Source organism: Carassius auratus, chromosome 20, assembly GCF_003368295.1.
Source record: "Carassius auratus strain Wakin chromosome 20, ASM336829v1, whole genome shotgun sequence".
Lineage (NCBI taxonomy): Eukaryota > Metazoa > Chordata > Actinopteri > Cypriniformes > Cyprinidae > Carassius > Carassius auratus.
The window spans coordinates 4,736,310-4,754,240 of NC_039262.1; the positions used below are offsets into that span (position 1 = coordinate 4,736,310).

General features: G+C 36.5%; 2 protein-coding genes across 3 annotated transcripts in view; both read left to right on the forward strand.

Annotated features, from left to right (window-relative positions):
- Window positions 1–10,441, forward strand: part of ipo13b (importin 13b) — a 37,518-nt gene extending 27,077 nt beyond the window's left edge. The window contains exons 12-21 of one of the 2 annotated variants that reach the window (XM_026290559.1): window positions 905–1,054; window positions 1,138–1,218; window positions 1,320–1,457; window positions 2,525–2,621; window positions 5,035–5,087; window positions 6,534–6,600; window positions 6,694–6,752; window positions 7,618–7,707; window positions 7,797–7,978; window positions 8,779–10,441. In XM_026290559.1, the coding sequence (XP_026146344.1) occupies window positions 905–1,054; window positions 1,138–1,218; window positions 1,320–1,457; window positions 2,525–2,621; window positions 5,035–5,087; window positions 6,534–6,600; window positions 6,694–6,752; window positions 7,618–7,707; window positions 7,797–7,978; window positions 8,779–8,875 (1,014 nt within the window). In that variant the 3' untranslated portion in view covers window positions 8,876–10,441. Of the gene's footprint in view, window positions 1–904; window positions 1,055–1,137; window positions 1,219–1,319; window positions 1,458–2,524; window positions 2,622–5,034; window positions 5,088–6,533; window positions 6,601–6,693; window positions 6,753–7,617; window positions 7,708–7,796; window positions 7,979–8,778 lie in introns of those variants that run through there. The other variant, XR_003294642.1, reaches the window with a different exon arrangement.
- Window positions 10,442–12,117: 1,676 nt separating this feature from the next.
- eva1aa (eva-1 homolog A, regulator of programmed cell death a) overlaps window positions 12,118–17,931 on the forward strand; it is a 36,985-nt gene continuing 31,171 nt past the window's right edge. The window contains exon 1 of the mRNA XM_026290560.1: window positions 12,118–12,317. Within this exon, the coding sequence (XP_026146345.1) occupies window positions 12,215–12,317 (103 nt within the window). The 5' untranslated portion in view covers window positions 12,118–12,214. The remainder of the gene's footprint in view (window positions 12,318–17,931) is intronic.

A 17,931-nucleotide genomic window follows, 5' to 3' on the forward strand; every position in this document is an offset into this window, starting at 1 on the left:
GTAGACTCTTTTCACTTTAATGAGCAACAAAACACCTTTTGCATGCAAAAGCAAATGTCACTCCCAGACGTCAAAATGTAGCTTCTAAATACAGTACTTTTGCATTGCATTTTTTTTTTTTGCATCTTATCAAAATCCATGTCAAATGTAAACTGATTTCACTCCTATTTTCAGTTCGGCTTCACATGTGGTCTGTTTCTACGTACTGCATGTCTGTTTTTGACTTTCGTTTTCTTATACCTTTCCTTCCCGTCTGGTCCTTCCCAGAAAGACATTACATCAGCCTCAGTAAAGAGGCTGCAGTGATGGGCCGCTCACACAGTGACCCCTGCTGGCCACAGACGCTGTCTGAACTATCAGAGCTCATGCATCTCCTCTGATGCTATTTTCACAAGGCGCTGTCAGTAAAATTGCTAAAAATAATCAAAGTAAACAGGAACAAAGTAAACACGTGGTGTACAGTTCTTCACATGTTCTTTATAAAACAAATGGTTCTGGCTCTGACATGCTCTGATTGAATGAGCCGTTTTCAATACACAGCCCATGCATGCATGTCTAATGTCATATCAATTGAATTCATTAATTATAAGAACTTTATTTGGAAAAAAAAAGTGGTTTTAATGTACTTAATTTTTAAAGTAGGCATGTAGTATAATCTTCTTCCAGATTAACCTTTGGAAAATAAGGCTGTCTGTGCACCAGTGCCTTTGTTGATTTAATCTAATGTTTGATAGATAGAGAAAAATTGGTCATGAGCAGCTCATTAAGGACAGTTTATGGTGTATGAAATCTTAACTGAATTTATAAGTGGATTTAAAAAAGAAATTGTATTCTTTGAAATGGTCAAATATGGTCAAACATGTCAAATACCAATCTGACCCTGGTTTCTCCTTTTTTTTTTTAGCCAAACCCCTCTAATAAACTGGCTATAATTCACATCCTCGGTCTGCTGTCCAATCTCTTCACCACGCTGGATATCACCAAACAGGAGGAGGAGTCAGGAGACAATGCCCCGCCCATCAAATCAGCCCCGCCCCAGACAGGCCCCAACCCTGTAAGCACCTTCCAGCTGGCCGCGGTCACTGTGAAGACGTTTTCAATATATCAGGTGGACTCGAGTGTGTTTGTGTGTTCTAGGTGGTGGTGGTGCTCCAGCAGGTCTTTGCACTTATTCAGACGGTCCTCAGTAAATGGCTGAATGACTCGCAGGTTGTGGAGGTATGATTCACCTCGGACTTCTTATTCCGAGTCATTTGCTCAGGTTTCATTATATCTTTTCAATATGGATGCAGGACAGATTTAATTCTGCTCTCTCTCAGGCAGTGTGTGCCATCTTTGAGAAGTCTGTGAAAACTCTCCTGCATGATTTTGCCCCCATGGTGTCTCAGCTGAGTGAGATGCTGGGGCAGATGTACAGCACCATACCACAGGCGTCTGCGCTGGATTTAACACGCCAGGTATACGAAGCCCAGGATGACAAATGAATGTAATGTCCATGTAGGTCCTTAAAAAATACACGTTTGAGGCTATATACAAAAGTCTTTATTATCAAGGCAAGTCACGTTTATTTATACAACACTGATTGTTTCAATGCAGCTTTAAGCTATTAAAACAGGAAAATACCAGTGTTAAAGTTTATAAAAATAATAATTTATGAAATATTTAGATTTAGTCATTTAGCAGACTCTTTAATCCAAAGGGACTTAAAAATGAGGACATCAGAAGCAATCAAAACCAACAAAAGAGCAATGATATGCAAGTGCGGTGACAAGTCTCGATTAGTCTAATGCAGTACAAGTAGGATTTTTTTCTTAAAATAAATAAAAATAAAATTAGAATATAGAATAGAAAAACAACAGAGAATGCAAGTGTTAGAGGGTCATTATCTAAGTAAATATGAAGAAAACAAGTACGGTAGATGGAATACAGAAAAAGAATAGAGAATGCTAGTTTAAGAGGAGAAAATTTCTTCGTATTTATTAAATACATTTACGTTGGTGAGTTAAATCTTTGGAAGTCTTTTCTTTATACTTTTAGCAATTAAATAAGAGTTAAAGAGAATGAACAAATCACAGATGCTTGATTGTATTGCATTTTTACAAAACGTCCCAACTTTTCTGTACATGGGGTTGTAGATTTTTGTAAGATTTGCATCTTATTTATATCTCCCTCATTTTTTTGATCTATGTAATAATCTTTTTATTGCCCTCCTTTAAACACATTATCATATCAGCAACCTCTAACTCGTTATGTATGGATATAAAAATATAGAAATACATTTCATTACATATATATTTTTTATAAAACTTATTTTAGAGCATTTTAAACTTGCAATAGCCATGTTTTTTTTAGTTGAATGTGTGCCTGTTTAATTAGAATCTGAGTTACATTATTTTTTTAATTGCATGTTTTTATTGTGTAAGCCTTACAATGCTTGAATTAGATTTTGAAAACTCAGAAGCCTTGAATGTGTTGTGCTGCTGCTTTCGTTTCGTTTCGTTTGATTGATTCTGTTCTCTTGCAGATGGTCCACATATTTGCCAGTGAAACGAATCATTTCCCCCCAATCAAAGCGCTGTTTGAATTGGTCACTTCTGTTACTCTGACCATCTTCCAGCAAGGTAGGCATGCTGGGAACGACCAGCTGCAGAGGGCCAAGGAAATCATGTGGTTTTTCTATCTTTACTGTCAGTTGTTTGCATGTATCTGTTTTTAAACCCACACACACAGAAAGAGAGTTCAGAAATGGGCATGATCTTATGAAATGGTTCTTGTTTCTGAAATGGTGTGGTGACTTTTGATCCTGTTCTGCTTGACATTTCCACCCCATGAGTTTCACACATGCTTAGATGAAGGGCGTTTTCACACTAGAGGTTCTGATCTGGATCCGAATGCATTTTGTCTGGTTTACACCTGGTATTAAACAGTCATTTCAGGTGATCTGATTGATTGACAGGTGAGTAGATGGTGCTTCATTTTTGTCAGGGGCACATCAGGATACATTAGCATTTATTCAACAAATGGATCTGAATGTGAATTGACCATAACATAGTTCATACCTTGTTTACATCTGTATTGAGTGCTCACCACTTGTGATTGGACCACCTGAGATGGACCTTAATACCAAATGTAAATAGGTTTTTTAGAAGTGAGATTTTGTGATCGTAACAAAAAAATTCCCATTGAAATGACTGGATTTCACTTGGTCAATTTTGCTGAACATTGATAAATAGGACCACACACTGTCAATACATGTACTATTGAGTTTCAGTAATTGCTTTAATCTAATTTGACACAATATTGGTTAAACTTATAATACTTTTAATTTCAATTATAATCACTATTATTAATTTAAAAAAATCTTATTTGAGATATTTATTTTTACATTACACAAATCGAGAGAGCTTTAGATCATTCTCAGGGTTTATTATATCTCATCTAGTTTCTTGATTTACTATATTTGGCATATAATGAAACGCTTTCTACAGTACATTAAGTTTAGCTGGTTAAAGCTCAGGACGGTTGCTGCAAAGCTATAACAGTGTGAAATTCTTAATACTAATTCCAAATTATGTTTGTTTTTCTATAAACAACAAAAAAGACTTACAATTATAGCCCAGAAGTTGCGTAAGTGTATTAATTCCCTATCAGCAACCATCGCAAACAATATAGTCGAGATTCATGGTTGAATTTATCACACTTTGTCACTGATAAGGCATGCTTGTATTAATATGATTATGAATGCAGCACTGCTTACCAATAATGCTGTGTTTAAACATTCATACGTTGGGGATTTTGCTTAAGTGCACCTGTTAAACTTGTCTTAGAGCTTTCTTTTCATTGCACCACTTCCACCCAGTTTTCTTGTTGACTTGAATGAAAAACATGCTTTCTTTTGCTTGATAGCTTGTAGATTCAAGTCTAGTGAGCTTTATTGCCATTCTGCTTTATGTAGAGACATACAAAGGAATGAAATGTAATGCAATCACTAATGTAAATCTAATGAAAGGACTTGCACTGAAAAATGTGATGTAGGACTTTGTAACAGTTTTTACTCAGAAATCATTGGTAAATTCCACAATTACAAAGACGTCAAGACTTGTTTGACCAAATTTTCATTTTCTGGTGTGGACCGACCAATTACTAGTAGTGTGAAAACAGCCTAAAATTGTCCAGCATGACACAGTGACACACAATGACCTACTAAACACACACAGTCACTTAATTTGATTTGATTTGATTTGCCTTTTTGTCTCCTGCATGTGTCCACACTAGCTTGCTTGCATCCCTCACATCTTGTTTGTCATTCATCACGTTCTTTTGTTTTAACCACATTGTTTCCAAACCAGCTGAAATGTGAGCGATAACACTCTTGTCCCGATCAGGTGTCATGGCCGAGAGGACCTGCTGTGGCCTGTGTGTTTGTGTGTCGTTTGTTTTCTGTGAAGGGGTGGAGTTTGACGGGTGGGCGGGGTCTGGTTTGTGGGGGCGGGGTCTTGTTTGGAGTGTGGGAACAGCTAAGGGAGGGAAGTTTGGGACTGACTGCTACCTTGCTCTTCTGGGGTGGTGGTGGGAACCAAGCACTCACCAGCCGCAGCGGGCCAGTCTGGTGTCTGAATTGAATTTACAGACAATGAAAACAACTAAAACGCACACTAAAAAGAAAGCAAGCTACACAAGTGTCATCACAGTAACAGGTGCCTCCTGGGTTCCCACTCCAAACCCACTGTTTCTTTTGTTGTTTAGGTTTCTTTTCTTTCTCTCGTTACTTCTATTTCTTTTCCTTTGTTTCTCCCCTTCAGAACGGACTCATTGATCTGTCTTCCTTTGTTTTTCCTCTTTTCGTTTTTTGCAACTGCCTTCAAGTCGTTCATGTTCCCTCCTCTTTCTCTGCCCTACTTCTCTCACGCGTGAGATTATTTCTGTCCAGTTGACTTTTCCGTTCCACATGACTGTTCGATCTGTTTTTTTGCTGTTTGTATATATTCTTATTATTCTTATTATTTCTTAAGTTTCATCTTTATTATATTTTAGGGCCCAGGGATCATCCTGATATTGTTGATTCATTTATGCAACTCCAAGCTCAGGTGTGTTTTTGGTTTCTTATTTCATTCACTTTGGGTTTCTCTCTTCTCTTTCTCTGTCCCTTTCTTTCTTACTTCTCTTCCCTTCTGTCCTGTGCCACAGGGTCTTTACAGACCCTTGTTTTGCTCGGGCAGTGGAATTGACCTGAGGGGTTTTGCTATTGGATGATTGACAGTTCTTTTGTCCAGTAGTCACACAGGCCAGAGTCAACCCCTCTAATCTGTGTAGATCTCATTCAGTCCAAAGATCTGGCACCTCCTGATCCTGCTTTATTACACATCCAAACTTGGCTGTGATCGTGTTGCATCTCGCAGCATTTCTACAGTGTAGCTGGCGTAAATTCTGTGATAAATAATATATAATAAATATATAAGTTTAAATTTATGCATTTAGCAGACGCTTTTATCCAAAGCGACTTACAGTGCATTCAGTCTATCAGTTTTTACCTTTAATGTGTTCCCGGGCAATCGAACCCCCAACCTCGCTTGATAAGCAATGCTCTACCACTTGAGCAATATATATATTGTCTTTTGACACAATGCTTCTTGCCATTGCATCTAGAAAAGAAGTGAGTTAAAAAAAAGAATTTGAGAATGCACTGAACATCTAAGATTTAAAGTGAAATGAAATCAAACTTTAGGATTTTGAGTAATTGAAAATAAATGATGTTAAGCATATAGATAATAAATGTTTGCAAATCTGCAGTATACTAATTTATAAATAAATAAAATAATGCATAAAATGTTAATAGTAATGACCTACATCTGTCTTTATATTGATACACACATATTTTGTTTTAAGTGTCATCCACAGAAATGAGCAATTCCAATAGTGACACATTGTTTTGATCAATTGAATGCATCCTTGCTGAATAAAGGTTAGGATCAAGATCCCACAAACCCCTCCCAGTGTCATTCCAGCCCTAAAAACCGATGGAAGCCTAAATGAATTCATCTCAATGAATTGATCAATTGATTCAAATGAATTGGCTCTCTGGTTTATGTCTTCTCATGAACTTCTCCCTCTCTATCGGTTTCTCTCTCTGTCTCTTTCTCAAATATCCTCTCATCCTCAATGAGTTTCTTAATGCATCAGTTGTCTTTATCGTACATGTTACTTAGATTTCTGTTGCATTCAGTCCAACTGAGCAGAGAAAGTAGTGATCGAACAGATGAAAACCAAGTGAGAACGCTAAAGAGAGAAAAATCATCATACCTTTAGTTTCTATTGAGTTAAATTTCAGTATTTTAGTTTCTTTGGTGTTGATTTCTTATACCTACCTGATCTGTTTGCATTGAATATGTACGTTTGGTTGATTTTCTAGAGCTAGACAGGTGTAGGGAGTGAGTGATGGGGGGTGGGCGGGGCTCAGGAGTGATTGAGTGACAGGGTTCCAGGGGCGGGGTTTAAGTCATGTGCTCTGTTCATTGGCTCTGTCTGATTCGTAGGCCCTCAAACGGAAGCCTGATTTATTCTTATCAGAGAGTCTTGATGTGAAAGCCGTGTTTCACTGTGGTAAGTCTGTTTCAAATGTAGAAACCAAGTATGAATGTGTGTGAATGTCCGAGCCTGTGTAATATTTAAAACTGCTGTGTTTCGGCACTTTAGGAGTGCTGTCACTGAAATTCCCAGAAGCCCCGACAGTCAAATCGACCTGCTTTTTCTTTGTAAGTCAGATATCTTCGTAATAACCTGAAGTATTATTCACACCAAGGAGTACAGGAATACACTACTGGTCAAAAGTTTGGAATAATTACAGTGTTTCAGTGTAATAATTAAGTCTTTTATGCTCACCAAGTCTTCATTTATTTGATTAAAAATACAGTGCAAACAGTAATATTGCCAAATATTATTACAGTTTAAATTACCAGCTTTCCGTTTGAATACATTGTTAAAATGTAATATATTTCTGTGATGCACAGCTGTATTTTCAGCATCATTCCTCCAGTCTTCAGTGTCACATGATCTTCAGAAATCATTCTAATATACTGATCTGCTATTAAGTTACAATCAAGTTTTGCCCTGCTCTATATTGTGGAAACCATGAAGCATCTTTTTCAGGTAATTTAATGCATCCTTGCTCAATATTTTTTTTTTTTCAACTATGTAACAAGGTTTCCACAAAACTATTAAGCTAATTAAAACTATTTAATTAGCACTAGAAATGTTTCTGGAGCAGCAACTCAGCATATCAGAATGATTTCTGAAGATCATGTGACCCTGAAGACTGGAGGAATGATGCTGAAAATACAGCTGCACATCACAGGAATAAATCACATTTTAAAATATATTAAATCAAATATGCAATAAAAACAATTATTGTGATAATATTACTGTTTTTACAGTACTTTTGATCAAAGAAATGTAGCCCTGGTGAGCTGAAAAGACTTGATTATTTTGTATATTTTGATGGAAGATGTAGTGCTCTGTCTGTATTGACCTTCAGATTGTGTCTCTTTACCTCTTGTTAAATATACTTTCATAAACCGTAGCCATGAGCAATGTTGAACTGTATAATTGCGTTGACTGCAGACGGAGCTAATAGCGCACTGCGCAGACGTTCCTCGTGTTGGTCAGGTCGTGCAGGAAGATGGTAAACTCCTCCTGCTGGCTGTTCTGGAGGTGAGCTTCTACAATACATGAAGGTTGCTGAATGTTGTAAAACAAAACCAAGAAAGCACAAAAGTCTGACTGCTGTGTTCTTTGGTCAGGCCATTGGCGGTCAGTCGTCCCGCAGTCTGATGGATCAGTTTGCAGAGGTGCTCTTCTGTCTGAACAAGCATTGCTTCGCTCTGCTGACGGTGTGGCTCAAAGAAGCTCTGCGCTCACCGGGCTTCCCATCCTCACGCGTCTCTGACGAGCAGAAAGACACGTTCAGCCAACAGGTGCTCAGGTGAGAGGAGTTCATTATCAGTGAATATTACCTTCTTCATAATATTAGTTAAAACTTTAAATCATTATTAAAATTCTAACAGGTAAGGACATTTTTAATTCTTTTTAAAGTAGTCTCTTCTGCTGACAAAGACTGCATTTATTTGATCAAAAATACAATAAAAACATCAATATTGTGAAATATTACTACAATTTAGAATAGCTGTTTTCTGTTTGAATATATTTTAAAATGAAATTTATTCCTGTGATCAAAGCTGAATTTTCAGCATCATTCCTCCCGTCTTCAGTGTCACATGATCTTCAGAAATCATTGTAATATACTGATTTGCTGCTCAAGAAGCATTTCTGATTATTGAAAACAGCTGCTTCATATTTTTGTGGAAACCATGATACGTTTTTTTCTTTGCTGAATAGAAAGTTCAAAAGAACAGCATGTATTTTAAAATAGAAATCTTTTGTAACATTTTAAATGTCACTTTTGATAAATTGAATGCATCCCGCTGAATAAAAATATTAATTTCATTTATAAAATAGTTTTAAATCTTACTGTTTTGACATTTTTATTATGTGCTTTTCTCATTTTTATACGTTCAATATTTATATACTTTTTTTCTATCAGTTAGTTACCCTTTTTTCATCTTTATTACAGATTAAAAAAATAGTTTCAGGTACCAATAACTGAATATATCAAGTAATTTGGCCTGTATATGACATCTGTACAGCTGAGGTCTTCATGCACACATTCTCAGAAAACCCATCATCTGAGAATGAAAAACCATTTCTTTTTCTGTTTCCTCTCAGGGAGCGAGTGAACAAGCGCCGAGTGAAAGACATTGTGAAGGAGTTCACCTTGGTGTGCCGTGGCCTTCATGGAACCGAATACGCCGCGGACTACTGAGCAGCCGCTCATACGGACACAGAGTGAGAAGAAGCCCAAGAAGTTCATCTCCTGATGTGAATGACCAGTGTCAGAACTGACCGTCTGAGAGTCGGGATCTTCCTCCACCTCGTCCTTCTCGCTCTTTCTCTTTCAGCCACTGTCTCATTGGATTTTGGGGTCTCCGTAGGGCGATCCGATCCCCCCCCCGCATCTCACGGCATGTTCGCTGGAAACCGTTCTTTGATTCTCCCACGTTCGATCTTCCGTGGCTCTTGGGCTGTTTTCCTTGTGATAATTTGCATCCGTTTGAACAAAGAAATAGTGTTAGTTTAATGTTTTTTAATTTTATTTTGGAGATACTGAAATAAAAAGCATATATATACACATATATATATTTAAATATATATAAATGCACATAATAATCTAGTAAACTGTGGGGTGACGAGTCCGTGTGCTGCTAACAGAGAGAGGGACCAATACAGACTGATTTTTCTCTGTGGCTTTATATCTATCCACTGTATCTCTCTGTCTGTTTAACCCCTTACGCTCGGTTCTGCCAAAATGTTGTTGACGTTTTTTTTATGAAATGATTATTATGAAGATCAGCAGCATATTTGGTGACTTGTAGAGACCGGGTGTTACACAACGAATAAGAGAGAGATTGATGCACTAAGATGAATTAATTGTCATCATTTACCCACCATCATGACGTTCATAACCTGCACATTTTTCTTTAGAAATTCTTCTTTGTGTTTCACTGAAGGAATAGAGTTGTACAGGTGTAGATTGACATGAGATGGTGCATCAATTCATTTTTGGTTAAACTGTCCTTTTAATGTCAGAAGGTGCATGCACACACATCATGGTACCATTAAAAATTTGAAGTGCTTTTAAAACGAGTTATTAAAGGAAGAGTTCACCCAAAATTTCTGAAATTCTGCTCACTCTCAGACCTTCCAAAATGTAGATGAGTTGGAGTCTTCATAGGAAAAGATTTGGAGAAATGTAGCATTCCTTAACTTGGTCACCAATGGATCCTCTGCAGTGAATGGGTGCCGTCAGAATGAGAGTCTGATAAAAACATCACAATAATCCACGCCACTCCAGTCCATTAATTCTAGTCTCGTGAAGTGAAAAGGATTATTGTGATGCTTTTATCAGCTGTTTAGACTCTCATTCTGACGGCACCCATTCAGCATCCATTGGTGAACACGTGATGGAATGCTACATTTCTCCAAATCTGTTCTTATGAAAAAAACAAACTCTCGTACATCTTTGATGGCTTGAATAAATGTATCAGATTGTAATTTTAAGGCAAATAATCCCTTTAAACAAATACTGCATGTCTCTCTCTCTCTTTTTCGTTTCCCGCCCAGTTGCTTGCCGACATGTAGCATGTGTGTTACATTACATACTGGCCCAGAATGTGTCATAATCGGTGGACGAGGGCTGTTCTATCGTGTTTGTTTACTAGCGAATCACAGAGTGAGAACAAAGGGAGAGACAGAGGAGGCAGATGTACATTAGGTTTTTTGTTTTCTTTTTGTATCTGGTTTTAATTTATTAAATACATCTGAGATGGCATCTCTGCGTTCTGTGGTCTGCTTGCATGAATGAAGGTGTGAGTGATCATCACAAGAAGACTAAACCAAACCACAAGCTCTTCAGGTGGGTATTGTAGAGTGCAGTGTTCATTCAAGCCCATGTTATTGGGCGACAGGAACTGTTTCGTCATTTTTACTGCAGTGAATATTTCTCAGGGTGCTTATTTTCTAAAGTCAGTTGGTGTAGGAACTCTTAAACGATATGAATCGTGACTGCAAGAAAAAAGGTGTTAGACATACTGCTTTATTGCACATGTAAATAAAGTTCACATGTTGTCCTTTTTTGACAACATGCCCCATCACAGGCTTTTCTGCTAGATTAAACTGTAAAACAGTTATAAGGAACAAGCAATTAATGAAACGGTAAAAATGTTAACAGATCAAAACCAAACAGATGATCTAAAAAATAATATTAAACCGCAATGAACTGATGAATCCATGCTGTATTATTTGATGAAGGGGAGTTACTGCAGTTCTTCATATTGACCAGCAGATGTCTCTACAGCTCTGGAGAAACCTTGAGAGTTTGTCATGAGAATTAAACAAGAAAGTAGTAGTCAGGTAAAATGTTTTATTTTTTATGTACATATTTAATCAGCATTATTTACTTTACATGTTCTTGGACCTTGAAGTCATCACAGACACCAGTTTGACTGCTGGATTTTTCAGTTTAATGAGTTTATTTTTTATTTTTTCTGCAATGGTATACTATGATATATATATATACATATATATATATATATATATATATATATATATATATATATATATATATATATATATATATATATATATATATATATATATATATATATATATATTCAATTATAAATTAAGGAATAGTTCATTATTGTAAATTATGGAAACAACATTTTAGTAGACAATGTTTACAGAATTATACAGAAACCATGTCTTTAGATATTGCTATATGAAGGACAAATAGCAGCCTTTGTGTAGAATGGCACTCGTTCTGGTATAGTGATTCTGTCAAAACAGTCTTCTATAATCTATTCTAAACCTTTCAGTATGATTGCAGTTGTTTGTCATTGTGTTAAAAAAAAAAGACATTAAAGACGATATAGCAGCTGTGTGTCCGGTTTAAACACTGCATGATGTGTACAGAAACTGTTGGTATGGTCCAATTATAGATAGAGGAGATATTACAGTTTATGAAATAATACCCAAACTGAAACTTAACTGAATCAGATAGACCTAAAAAAATAATACTAGAATCCTTTAATTGATTTCTAAAGAAATAAACCGAAATCTAAAGACAACCACACGGGATTGTAACATCCTGATGGTGGATAATCTATTTTTATAGTCCATTAAACTTCTTTTTTTTTTTTTTTAGGTGTACTGTACCTTTAAGATTAAAGCGTTTTAATTTTAATCTTTTGTGTTTGTTTTCATTGTGGTGTTATCTAAATACGTTGTATTTTTGAATTTGTACTTTATTTAAACTCTAACACTACAGTTGAATTGACCGTCATACCGGCAAAGATTCAGTGAATTAAATCACCAGCGATGAGCGTGAAACTCAGGGACTCTGGGACCAGGGGGATCTCTCTCTCTCTCTCTCTCTCTCTCTCTCTCTCTCTCTCTCTCTCTCTCTCTCTCTCTCTCTCTCTCTCTCTCTCTCTCTCAGGTCTTCTCTGGTGTTCTTCTGACTCTGTCTGTGGTGTCTCCAGTCATGGAATCAGACATCACTTTAGGGTTTGAGCTCTGATTCTCTCAGGAATCATCGGATCTGATGGGACATTTAAGGATGGTTTTCCCTGATGTCTCATATTCACTGCTGTTGTTGGGAATCTCGTGTCTGACTGGCTTCACTAAAACTTCACAGGACTTCTCAGGTACTGAACACCATCATCCTCATCATTCCCTACGAGAGTTTGTGTATTGACACTTTATCACATATGTAGGCTATTGTCCTTTGAAAAATGCGTTTGTTTAGTAGAATCTTTCATCTTTGCATTTTAAAACTTTTTTTTAAACGTTCCATCTGTATTTTTACTTCTTTTCGTGCATTATTGAGGTATGACATGCGAGAGTTTCTTTCATCCCGGATTAAATATTTGAAACATTGTAACATTGTTTCGCGGGAACTTCCGTAACCGACGCGATCAAAAAGAAAGTGCACGTGTGTGCGAGCGCCTCTTGGGTTACAGTACTGCATGTCAAATATAAATATATATATATATATAATGGGTACCAAACGTCTGAGTAATTAACTCATAATTAATTAATTAGCATATTTAAAATGAATATAATATTTTTCACATTCCATAAGTAGCGATTTTGGAATTTGACTTGAAGCAACATGGAACAAGAATGTCTTTTGAGCCCTTCTGTATATGAAGAGTTCAGATGCAAAATTGCCATCTGAAATGAGCAATTTCTCAGGCTAATGTGTTTATGTTCAGTTATTGCACTTTAAAAACCTATTATTGCAATTACTGCTTATTTTAGCAGAAAATATATATATATTCAAATAGAGATATGTGTGTGTGTGTGTGTGTGAGAGAGAGAGAGATAAATGCATGAAGCATTGATTTCATGAACACTGATTGTTATATCTTTTAAAGCGAGATGAGAAGCACACCATCCTCAGCACTGATTGTTTGTGTAGTTTCCCTGTAGTTCATGAAGGCTGAGTGTCAGTGAAGACTTGTAGGACATAACATAGAGATGAATGGATCAGAAACAGCTGTGATGTGGTGAGAGAAGGCAGATCTCAGTGTGCGATAGCAATCTGTGTTTGTTTTAATAGAATTTTGTTTGCATTTCTCTTCTTAAGTCACTTAGATGTGCACAGCTTTGCTTTGGATGTAAAATCAACATCATGTTTTTTGTTTGAGTACCACAACTGAACTTTCATTGTCAGTCAGGTTTATTTGCCTAGTGCTTTACACAATACGGATTCAAAGTGGGTTTATAGACGATAGAGACATACTGGGTGAGTCTCACAAAACCTGTTAAAGCCATATCAGAAACTAAACTATTTTCATAACTTGAAAAAAACATTAACTGAAAAAAAATGTTATAATAAAATAAAATATGCTTATTTTAAACAAAAACTAAAACTTCATGAAAACTACATATACATAATTAAATAAATAAAACAGCAATCCTTGTTGATTAAAGTGTTAACTTTTTATTTATTTATTTACTATAGTATTTTTATTATTATTATTTCTATAAAAAACAATGCCTGTTTTTGCCCAGTGGCATTATTTTCATGTCTAATTACTGTCATGTGAAAAAAATGTTTTATTTAAATTGTAGAATATAATAGTATTTCCTGCTCTGCCTTTAATTATGCTGATTTAAATAAAAATTAAATATGCACAGAATGGTTACATCCATATTAAAGTAACAAGACAGTAAATATCAATGAGAATAACAACAATAACAGGACATGTGTTCAAATAATCAAAAAGCAAAGTTTTAAGGTGAAATATGAGCCAGAGTTGTTTTCTGAGAATCGCCTTAATACGACTGCACTGTCCTGTCAATCAGTTTTCAGCTGAACACAGTTGAGAGTTGTTGTTCTGTCTGCTCACACACTCTGGAATGCCTGTTTGATTGACAGGTGCTTGAAGAGGCTGACAGAAGTTGTCGATGGAGACGGAACATCTGTTGCCGGGCAACAGGCCTGTACATCTGTCCTACAGGAACCTTGTGCCTTTGTGTGTGCTGTGTTTTATCTTGGTTAATTAGCTTCACACACACACACATGCATTTAGATTCATTGTGTGTATGTTCACTACAGTGAAAGTGCTTATAAAGCTGTGGGCGGGGCTTAGTGAGGCGCTGAATAGGATGTGTGGCTGTTAAAGGGTCAGAAGGTCAACTGAGGTCAAACCTTTTGAGGATCCCAATACACCATTAAGACTAGAGGAATGTCTGTCTGTCAGTCGTACTGCCTTAATATCAGCAACAACAAAAAAAGGCATTTAAAAGTGCAAGTAACTTTAGTTTTTATAGACATATTTAAAGTAAAATTAAAAATGTAGTTATCAAATGTATTAAATGTTATTAAATGTAGTATCAAAATAAAAAAAGTTAATTTCAAATAAAACAGCAACTTAGCTGTAAGTACAGTGTGTGACACATTTTTTAAATATTATATATATATATTATTTTTTTATTTTTTATTTTTTTATTATGCACTAGTTGAAGTCCAGGAATATTAATTTAATATGAATTTGTTCACTTCAAATGAGTGTTATTTTTAATATATAAAGATAATATTATAGCTTTTAGTACTATTTTGTACTGTTTTGCCTTGGCAAGTATCTGAAATTAGTTTTTTTATTTCATTTCAGTTAACATTTATTTTATTTAAATAATTTTTGTTTCAAAATGTTGGTTAGTTTAATTAGCTATAGTGACCTTGCTACAGATTTGACTATCTGTGAACGTGTAATTAGTTTTTGGCAAAAGTAAGAATTTAATTAATCAGGACCTGTTTTTCTTTATAAATTCATCTGTTTCTAAAGGCTCATGACTGTAGTCACACACATTACAAATCTAATCTCACTCCATCTCTTTGCGTCCCGTTGCTGCCAAGATGGAAAATCTCTTTGTCGGAAGAGAGTAATGCTTGAAATCAGAGAGAGTTTAGCTGAGGTGAGAGGCGCTCTAATAACCTTTATAATCCAGAAAGCCAAGAGGATAGAGCTCTGTGTGTGTGCGTGTGTGTGTGTGTGTGTGTGTGTGTGTGTGTGTGCGTGCGTGTGTGTGTGTGTGTGTGTTTTCTCAGGCACTTTGTTTTCCGGAGGTGGAACTTGAAACCGCTGCCTTCTGTTTGTAGAAAAGAACCCCATCCCCAAACTCCAAGACCCTTTTTCCCATCCAGACCCCTCTCTTACACACGTTTCTCTTTTCTCTCTCTCTCTCTCACACACACACACACACACACACACACACACACACACACGTTGCTCTTTTCTGTGCTGTTAAGTAGCAGTGTTTGCTTAATCTAGCATCACTATTACTTTAGTTCATAAGGTTTGATTTATGTCTATGGAGCTGGTATAATCCCTGAAACCTTTTAAATCAACCTGTATATGAATGATTCCTGAAATCATGTGTCTTGTTGAGGAGACGTGTGCTGGCAGACTTACGCTGAAGAAGGAACCAAAGCCGTATCTCTAGAGACCAGAATATTGTCTCTTTTGACCAGTAAACAGTGGCTTAGAAACCCGATGGAAAAGTCCAGCAGCAGTAGTGTAGAAACACACAGCAATGCGATGAAACCTCACAGAACACTCTAGCAGCTGCGTGTTAACCCCAGAATATGAGCATTGCGGCAGCTGGGTTCACTCAGGTAATTTTTTTCTGGTGTTTTTTTTTATCAAAACACCTCACACACACAAAGGTGAGCTGTGTCTACTCTGAGCAGATATTGTGGTTGGGTGTTATGTCTATGGCAGAACAGTGTGTGTGTGTGTGTGCCTGTGTGCGTGTGTGACTGTTTGTATGTGCGTCTGTGTATTTCTGTATGTCTCTGTGTGTGTGTGTGTGTGAGTGTGTGTGATTTTATCCATGTCTGTGTGTGTGCACATCTGTTTCGGTCTCTGTGTGTGTGTGTGTGTCTGTTAGTGGTGCTGGAGTTTCTCTTTAGATAATGAAGCAAATGTGTTTTTAAACGAGTGTTGTCCTTAATTTTGAAACCTCATTAAACTCGTTCATTAATTTATTTATGTCATTAGAGCTCTTTGTTGTAACTTTTCTGGACTATTTGAGGTGTGTGTTCATATATATATATATATATGTATGTTACACTCTGGTTTATTATTGTGTGTTGTTTCAGATTTACCTGCTTTTAAACTGCAAGTACAAAAAACTCAACTAGATGCTTTACAATTTCATTTAGTATTTTCGCTTAAAGAGACAGTACACCCGAAAGTGAAATTCCTGCAGTCTTTTACCTTCAGCTGATTTCTGTGTTTAATTTATTAGCAGCTACTAATCTCTGTTTTAGTGCCATGTTGACACGCACACACACACATACACACACACACACATACACACACACACACAGTAGTGTGTTTCCTGATCTCTGAGGTCACATGAGGTCATCCAGAGGTTAATGAAAGTTTATAAACAAAATCATCTACTTATTTTGAGCGTTGATGTGACCGCTGTCCATTTATATGCGCAGTGTTTTCCCGCAAGCGTTCGCTGTGTGGTTTAGGGTGTGTTTGAGCTTCTCCTCACAGCTGCATTCAGTCCTCCTCAATATCTGCTCTCTCATGTTAAAGTCGGCTCTATGATTTTCCAGAAATATCACCGGAGGCAGCAGAGGCGCTTTAGTGCCGCTCCAGTGAGTCAAAGCTAAAGACTTTCTGAGGACTAAAAATTATTAGCTACACCGCTTTGGCCCATGGCACATTATGTGCACATGTTAATTCAACTACTTTTTTCTGCACTCATCATTTAATCAAACTTTCAGAAAACATTTTAATTTAAAAGGGCAAAATATTCTCTTTATTAGATTATGACCAATGCATGTTGTTTTGTAATAAATGCATACATTTCTGTTCAAAATAAATGAATCCTTTCATTCAGTATAGGATCCAGATTTATCTAAATATTATGAAAGCTTTGTACTTAAAATAAATGCTATTTTATAACTTTCTATTAATCAAGTAATCCTGAAAAAGAAGAAGAAAAAATAAGCAGAGCAACTGCTGTCAATATTAATAATCAGCAATGTTTCTTGAGCAACAAATCAGTATATTAGAATGATTTCTGTGGTATCATGTGACTCTGAAGACTGGAGTAATGATGCTGAAAATACAGCTGCGAATCACAGGGATATCTTCAAATAGAGAAGGGTTATTTTGAATTGTAATAATATTACACAATATTGCTGTGTTTAATACTTGATGGTCAAATAAATGCCGCCTTGGTGACACTTTTTTCAAAATCATAAAAAAAAAAGAAAGTCTACTGATGCCAAACCTTTGTTTATATATGGAGGGTTTCTGATTGTAGTTTCCGCCTCTGGTGAATGTTAAATGTTCAGAGAAAGAGATATGCTGGACACACACACACGTTTCACAAATAACACTGAACAGAGATCAGACAGACCGCTGGGTTGTGTGTGTGTGCGTGAGGGTGCGTGTATGTGCATGTGTCGCTGTGTTTATTGTGGTTTGCTTCATTACTCTGCAGACGTATGGAATTCAGCCATCATCTCTCTCCACCAATCACAGCGCAGCATCATTTAAACAGAGGGGAAACTCACAACTAACACACACACACAACCTGTTTTCTGTCTTTTCTTACTCTTATCCAGCTCCTGTGGGCACTGAAAAGGCGGTAAATTACCCCTTTTTACCCCCTCAGATGATCACATGATTGAGCACATGACATGTCAATTCCACTTTTTCCACTTCATCCCCTTTTCAGGCTCTGCTCTGAATAGCTTTGGCTGCTTCTCATACTGTATTTGCA